Below are 8,134 nucleotides of genomic sequence, written 5' to 3'. Positions count from 1 at the left end.
GCGTCTTTTAATTTCATGGCTGTAGTCACCATCTGTAGTGATTTTGGAGCCCAGAAAAATAAAGTCTGACACTGTTTCCACTGTTTCCCCATCTATTTCCCATGAAGTAGTGGGACTGGATGCCATGATCTTTGTTTTCTGAATGTTGAGCTTTAAGCCAACTTTTTCACTCTCCACTTTCACTTTCATCAAGAGGCTTTTGAGTTCCTCTTCACTTTCTGCCATAATGGTGGTGTCATCTGCATATCTGAGGTTATTGATATTTCTCCTGGCAATCTGGATTCCAGCTTGTGTTTCTTCCAGTCCAGCGTTTCTCATGATGTACTCTGCATATAGGTTAAAGAAGCAGGGTGACAATATACAGCCTTGACGAACTCCTTTTCCTATTTGGAACCAGTCTGTTGTTCCATGTCCAGTTCTAACTGTTGCTTTCTGACCCGCATACACGTTTCTCAAGAGGCAGATCAGGTGGTCTGGTATTCCCATCTCTTTCAGAATTTTCCACAGTTTATTGTGATCCACACAGTCAAAGGCTTTGGCATAGTCAATAAAGCAGAAATAGATGTTTTTCTGGAACTCTCTTGCTTTTTCCATGATCCAACGGATGTTGGCAATTTGATCTCTGGTTCCTCTGCCTTTTCTAAAACCAGCTTGAACATCAGGAAGTTCACGGTTTACATATTGCTGAAGCCTGGCTTGGAGAATTTTGAGCATTACTTTACTAGCGTGTGAGATGAGTGCAATTGTGCAGTAGTTTGAGCATTCTTTGGCATTGCCTTTCTTTGGGATTGGAGTGAAAACTGACCTTTTCCAGTCCTGTGGCCACTGCTGAGTTTTCCAAATTTGCTGGCATACTGAGTGCAACACTTTCACAGCATCATCTTTCAGGATTTAGAATAGCTCAACTGGAATTCCATCACCTCCACTAGAAGCATCGGGCTGTACACTTAACAATTTTATTTATTTTGGGCAGCACTGGGTCTTCCTTGCTCATGTGGACTTTCTCCAGTTGCAGTGTGTGGACTTACTGTGGTGGCTTCTCTTGTTGCAGGTACCGGCTCTAGGTGCGTGGGCTGAGCTGCCCCATGGCATATGGAATCATCTTGGACCGGTGATCCAACCTGTGTCCCATTCACAGGCAGGTAGATTCCTAACCACTAGAGGGAAGCTCCTATTTTTAGATTTTTTAAAATAAACTAGCGCTTTGCAATGGCACCCCACTCCAGTACTGTTGCCTGGAGAATCTCATGGACGGAGGAGCCTGGTGGGCTGCAGTCCATGGGGTCGCAAAGAGTTGGACACGACTGAGCGACTTCACTTTCACTTTTCACTTTCATGCATGGGAGAAGGAAATGGCAACCCACTCCAGTGTTCTTGCCTGGAGAATCCCAGGGACGGGGGAGCCTGTGGGCTGCCGTCGATGGGGTCGCACAGAGTTGGACACAACTGAAGCGACTTGGCAGCAGCAGCAGCAGCCCTTTGCTGTATACGCTATAAATATTTCCCCGAGTTGCCCTCAAATTTTGTTGTTGTTGTTGAGGTATAGTTGATGTACAATATTACGTAAGTTTCTGCTGTACAACATAGTGATTCACAATTTTCCAGTTTTTTTCAGCCACACCACACGGCATGAGGAACTTCCCCAACCAGGGATCAAACCTGTGCCTCTTGTGGTGGAAGCACGAGTCTTAACCACTAGACTACCAGGGAAGTCCTATGTTGTATACTTTAAATATACACAATCATATTTGTCTATTGTTCCTCAATAAAGCTGAACAAATGAAAAATAAATTTCAAAACACTGTAGAGCTGTATGCTTATTCACAGATATATTACATACTATAGTTTTTCTAAAAATTATGAATATTTATAGGAAAATACCTTCAGATTCACATTCCTGAATTTCATGTTCTGTTTCCAAGGCAATACATAATGTCTTGGGATCATCCCTTGCTTTAAGGAAAATCGTGGCAAATGAATCTCACACCTGAAGATTAAGAAAGCAAGAAGAAAGGGTATCTTGTGAACTAAATACAATTGCTTTAGCATCATTTGAGGGAATGGAAGCAGTTGTGTCTGTGAGGTTTGGACCCCTGCATCTGCAGGACAGAGCTGTCACTGCCTTGAGACTCACCTATTAATAGTAGATAACCGACCCATTAAATCCCCAAGTGTCACCAAGAGTCCACTCTGGATATCATTACTCTAACTGCATGCTGTCCTTTACAATTTGCTCATGTTCATTTTGGCCTTATTTTAAGGGGAAAAAACAGCACACTATGATTTAGCTCAGGCCTATGCTCTGGCTAAAGGAATCTCTGGCCAGTCACAAAAATCACTAATTTAGCTTCTGAATTTAGTACATGCTCTACACTCAGGACAGTCTTGCTTTCTCTAGCACACACAGTTTTGTTCTGGAACATAGTTTTCTATATAGATACCAAGGGGAAGCACAGAATTGGCGTCCCCATGAATGTAACTCCCAGACTGAAAACAAACAAAACCACGGGAAAACCCCAAACCGTTAAGTCCTCACTTATTAGCAAGCTTATCTGAATTCTCATCAGAACAGTTGTTGGTGAGTTTAGGTAGGATCGGACAAGTGTCTTTGCCTGAAGCCATCACTGCCAGTAGTGACAGGAATTCTCATCTAGAACTTCACTAGCCTACTAATTATGACGACAGTGCTGCCTCAGATGTAACAATGTTTTGCTAACTTCATAGCAACCCAGAGCAATTGCTTCAGCAGTTAAGAATGTGGGGCTTAGAGCCATTTTCAGTGTTTTTTAAATACTCCTTGAGTATATCATCATCCTTATCATGAGCACTTAAAAAATAAGTATGTTTGCAGACTTACTACAACTTTGACAAAGATACTAGGAAATATAGTGGACTAAGCAATTATTACTCACAAATAATCACTTCGTATTTTCCTCTTTATATATTGCACATAGCTGATTTTATTTAGATACCTGTGAGTGTAAATCAAACTTGCCTTCACCCAAACCAATCTAACCCATTTTATCTTCTAGGTTTTGAGTTGAATCACAGAGTATTTTAGGTAAAAAAAACTCATTCTAATAAAGGTTATGAGTGAGGATGAGCACCTAAATAACTAAGCCAGAGACACAGAGGGCTATTACTGTTAATCCTACTAGCCAGCAAGCAGAACAATGTTTGGCTGAGCAGGAAGAATGACTGTAATGTATGCTGGTATGGTGACAGTATTAAGGGAATACATTTCTAGCAAGAGTTTGTAACATTCCTAGATCTGGATAATCAAAAAGGTTTAGAGAAGAGTAATGTTAATAAATAAAACTTTAAACCTTAAAAACTGAAGCACTGGTTTCTATACCATTAGGATGTAATACAATCCAGAAATCTGTGTAGTTTGCAAATGTTAAGAAAATAAGGAAAACAAGCTAGGAAGCAGGGTGGGGGAGAAATGAGCCAGCCACTAAAGATGAAGTAGCCTGAGACATTAATATCCTTCAAAAACTGTAACTTTCACTAGAAAACTTGGTAATATTTACAAGGATACATGACATTTAGATTTCTGAGTGTTATCTTACCTAATATATCAGACCTTTAAAATCACCTCACACAAAGTAATATCAGGAACTGCGGTGATCATTTTACAATATATAAAAATACTGAACCACTATCCTGTATACCCGAAACTAATTTAATACTGTAAGTCAACTATACTTCAATTAGAAAAAAAATTCTTCAAATAAATAAATAAAGGTTAAAAAAAACCTTTAGGGACAATATTTAAATACTTACCTATTTAAAATGCTTCTTTCCTTGGTTATGGCAATTTTATGAAAGAAAATTTGAGATTAAAAAATAAAATCACTCAAAACTCACTGACTTCCAGAATTCCAATTTTATTTCTGCATTCTTCACGAATAAAATGTAATCAATAACCATTTTCCTCTTCCTTCCCTGCTTAGATCCAAATTCAATGATTATGTGTTTCAAAAATTACTGAAAGACTTCAAGTACATTATTGCAAAGAATAGATAATAACTGCTTCCTACATATTTTTGCTTACTCTGTAAACTGTAGTCAACTCTTGGGACACCTTAAGTAAACTACCTTTATTTTCTTAAATAAAAATGAATAATTTTAAACATCATGCAGAAGAAACATTTTTAATACCTAACTTCCTTAACATAAGGTAAAACTATCTTAGGCAGGCCACCACTGGGAATTTCTTAAATGTCACTGTAATTATGCACATATGGATTATATTCAGCATTTAAATATATGACCAAAGTAACTAATAAGTCAAAAACAAAGTTAAAGTTACGAACTGATACTTCTTTGAAAAGCTTCTGATGTTTATTTACTTCGGAACAAACACATAAGTGGGAAGAGCCACTAGTATAAACCTATTTTTAGTTTCTATCATTAAAAGCCTAAGAGTTCTTAAAACACAGAAAAACTAAACTTGAATGCATTTGTAATAGCTTAACAATTTATGTCTTAATAGGATCTTTTAATGGAATGTTTTGAAACCAATCGTAGTTCATTGCAAAGACAAATCAGAAAAACTTTTGAACGGCATGTTATAATGATCTGGACAAAATTGATTATCAACTAGTAATAATTAGCACATGCAATAGATTAAGAAATTAAATCTTCCACTATATACTTTTAAATATTTTGTCAGACATGAGAAAGTTTTAAATGTTCTTATCACATTCATCTCCCACATATTCAATTTTATTTAAAACAAGGTAACAGTTCTCTCCAGATTTTTGTGTTTATCAGTGCAAAGTAAAATAATCTCAGTAGAAATGGTTTATTACAATGTTATCTTAGAAAGGTCTATTCCTCAAAATGTACTAAAACATGTCCAAATCGTGAGAATGATCAACCTCAATGGCTTCCTCTGCATCCAACTTTGTTTCTCCATGTCCTTCCTGTGATTCATCGAGAGAGGCCAGGGCCTCATTAGTGTCACTTGCAAATGTCTCTCGTGATGTATCATCATCTTCTTGAAAATTCAGGTTTTTAATGGCTTGTTTCATCTTTTTCCCCATCACTTGAATTCTTCTCTTTCTAGCAGCTTTTTTATTTTCATATTCCTTTTGATTTTCAAGGTAGAAAATGTCCTACAATAAAGGAACAACTTTAGTAAACAAGAACTACTATTTATTAAAACTACCATATCCTTAAACCCTATTATGTTGCCTTCACAACAGTGTGAAAATTCACAATTTTTTCAAGTGTCTACTTACCTTTAAGTGGAGCATAGTAGCAGTATTTTCATTTTATATGAAAACACATCCAAACATCTTGATAAAAACAATTCTAACTAGTACAATGCCTGGCAATACTAAATTAAATTATGAAGTCTCCCCTTTCCCTCCAAATACAGCAAACCTTATTAAAGAGGAAATGTCATTCCTATGGGTTATATACTTAAATAAAACAAACCAGGGAATGGCCTAAAGAAATGTCTTTTTATCACATTGTTAAAGTATTACAACAAATGCAGACAACAGATAATCTGAGAGAAGTTTTTCTTCCCCCATCCACAAGTTAAGAACCTAGTGCATACTACTTTAAGAGGGAGATAGTTACAGATGGACTTTAAAAAAATATAGCAAATTAACCTCTAACTATTCTTACTCTTTTTATCTTCACAAACTTTGTATTCTCTAGAAAAAAAATTATAAGGCCACAAACTAAAATAAAATCAAATGAGAAAAAGTTGAAAACAAGCCCACTCAGTTCAGTTCTGGCTTCCAAATTCTACAGACTGTGATCGTTAATAAGAGTGACTGAAAGAGTGACTAGCGAGTGACGATAAGAGTGACTAAAAGAAAAATTATAACACCATTATTGAAGGAAATATGAAATTACCTGCAATAAAATTCTATCTACCTTCAGATTTTTCTTTCTAGTTACAAAGGTAGTCAATCCATATACAACAGAAAATTTGGAAAAAACAGAAAACAAAAAAATCTTAAAAGCCAAAACATTTCTAACCCCTCACAATAGACCAAAGCACTGGTAACATTTTGGTGTTTTAACTACCAATCTATTGTCCCATGACTCTTTTTCTTTAAAAATCTGTACTCTGCCTTTCAGCTATTATCTTATTTTCTAATTTTCTTAGAATTGCTTCACAAAAATAGAGGCTACACAATAGTTGTTTTAAGTCAACATTTCTCTATTATTGGATACTATTAAAAATGTTTCCAGTGTTTATTATAATGCAATGTTTCTGACAGTTTACGATAAAAATCTACAAAGATTAAATTCCCTTCTCCACGGCAAGTTAGAAGAACTGAATTTCAAAGACCGGTGATTCAGTGGAAACAACATGGGTCTGAAGGCAGAGTCCTGTGTGATCCCAGACCTGTCCTTTTCCTGCCTTCATCTGCAGAGCAGGGTGACACCCAATCGCAGGCTGTCAAGAGTAAGTCCTGTAAATATTGGCCTTAGTGCCAGGCTCACGGTAAATAAATGTTCTTTTCTTCTCTCCTTCTGGAAACTCTCTGTCCAGATTTAGTTACCAAGAAAAAGCTTTTTTAGATATCATTTTATTTAACTCTTTTATAGTAATATTAAACAGGCAGGGCACATATTAAAATCCTCACTTTATAGATGAAAAAATCAAGGCTGGGGGAGACAGTAAGCAATCTTCTCACAGTGTACAAGTGCTAAATGGCAAAATTAAGATTAAAACCTAGACTTTGAATCTTAGACAATCCTTTTCATCACATCATACTTTATCTTTCAAAAGAGTGACATTTTGCTATCAAACAAAACTTGAGAAGAATGTTCCTTCTAAGTACACACCTCTGGCCAGGGGTAATATTAGGGGAGGAGGGAGAACATTAAGGTATTAATATAAGCTCTGTTCTATCACTCAAAAGTTGTGTTCCCAAGGAAATGCACTTCGTTACAAATTCATGTTATCAAAATAACCGTCCAATGAGGGAAAAAAGCACTTAAAGAATACAGATTCCAAATGTGCAACAATGGGAACATTTCTTGTAGGAATTTCAATAACATATTTTTAAAAAAATGACCAAAAGTGAATAGTGAGGGGAAAAAAAACTGAGCAGATGCAAAATATGCCCACATGGAGCATCAGCTAAAGAGAAAAGGCTTTTAATTTTGTGTCACCATTAGCCTTACATTAAAACAGTTAAAGCACATTTCTATGACCTTTATCACCCACTGGTATAATAAAGAGAATACAAAATTTCTCAAACACTGTAGCTGTGTTGCACGAGTACCACCTCCTTCCTATGTAAGAAGCCAGTATTTTATTTTGATTAGATGTGCTAAATGCCAAGTCATGTTCTTTAATTAACAAATTAAAAGATACCAAATTCTGAGCTATGAAAAACCCACAGTGTTTAGTTTTTTCCATATGACATTCTAGTAATACAAAAATGATTAAGAATACTAAAGTGCCCAGCTTCCTGTTTATCAGAAATACAGGAGATAGAGAAACAAACAAAACAAATATGCACGAGCAGACAATCACCAGAATGTGGTACACTCTGTAAGAGCAATCCTGGACTCATCAAAAGGCCTACATCATAGAGGAAAATGTAGGATTAAAAAGATCAAAAGAGATATAACAAAAAGGATGTGGAAATCAGTTAGATAGGATCCTGGTTTGGGGGGAAAAAAGCTAGAAAATACATTCTTGGGACAATTCATTAAACCAGAATAAGTTCTACATAGATAATGGGATGATGCTATGAAATTATCATTTTTATTTCTCTTAGGTGTGGTTATGGAGGATACTGTAAAATCAGAGATACCAAAGGAACATTTCCTGCAAAGATGGGCTCGATAAAGGACAGAAATGGTATGGACTTAACAGAAGCAGAAGATATTAGGAAGAGATGCCAAGAATACACAGAAGAACTGTACAAAAAAGATCTTCACGACCCAGATAATCACGATGGTATGATCACTGACCTAGAGCCAGACATCCTGGAATGTGAAGTCAAGTGGGCCTTAGAAAGCATCACTACGAACAAAGCTAGTGGAGGTGATAGAATTCCAGTTGAGCTATTTCAAATCCTGAAAGATGATGCTGTGAAAGTGTTGCACTCAATATGCCAGCAAATTTGGAAAATTCAGCAGTGGTCAC

The 8,134-nt window shown here is 36.3% G+C and overlaps 2 protein-coding genes across 2 annotated transcripts in view; both read right to left on the bottom strand.

Annotated features, from left to right (window-relative positions):
- TEX43 (testis expressed 43) overlaps nucleotides 1–2,629 on the bottom strand; it is a 5,676-nt gene extending 3,047 nt beyond the window's left edge. Inside the window, exons 1-2 of the mRNA XM_010846318.1 lie at nucleotides 2,537–2,629; nucleotides 1,882–1,987 (exon numbers count right to left, since the gene is read on the bottom strand). Of these exons, the coding sequence (XP_010844620.1) occupies nucleotides 1,882–1,987; nucleotides 2,537–2,622 (192 nt within the window). The 5' untranslated portion in view covers nucleotides 2,623–2,629. The remainder of the gene's footprint in view (nucleotides 1–1,881; nucleotides 1,988–2,536) is intronic.
- Nucleotides 2,630–3,870: 1,241 nt separating this feature from the next.
- Nucleotides 3,871–8,134, bottom strand: part of PHAX (phosphorylated adaptor for RNA export) — a 10,404-nt gene continuing 6,140 nt past the window's right edge. Inside the window, exon 4 of the mRNA XM_010846317.1 lies at nucleotides 3,871–5,123. Coding sequence (XP_010844619.1) covers nucleotides 4,854–5,123 — 270 coding nt within the window. The 3' untranslated portion in view covers nucleotides 3,871–4,853. The remainder of the gene's footprint in view (nucleotides 5,124–8,134) is intronic.

The sequence above is a fragment of the Bison bison genome, unplaced genomic scaffold, assembly GCF_000754665.1.
Source record: "Bison bison bison isolate TAMUID 2011002044 unplaced genomic scaffold, Bison_UMD1.0 scf7180017864235, whole genome shotgun sequence".
Taxonomy (NCBI): Eukaryota; Metazoa; Chordata; class Mammalia; order Artiodactyla; family Bovidae; genus Bison; species Bison bison.
The sequence above is the reverse complement of the archived record's forward strand: the minus strand, read 5'-3'. Positions and strand labels throughout refer to the sequence as shown.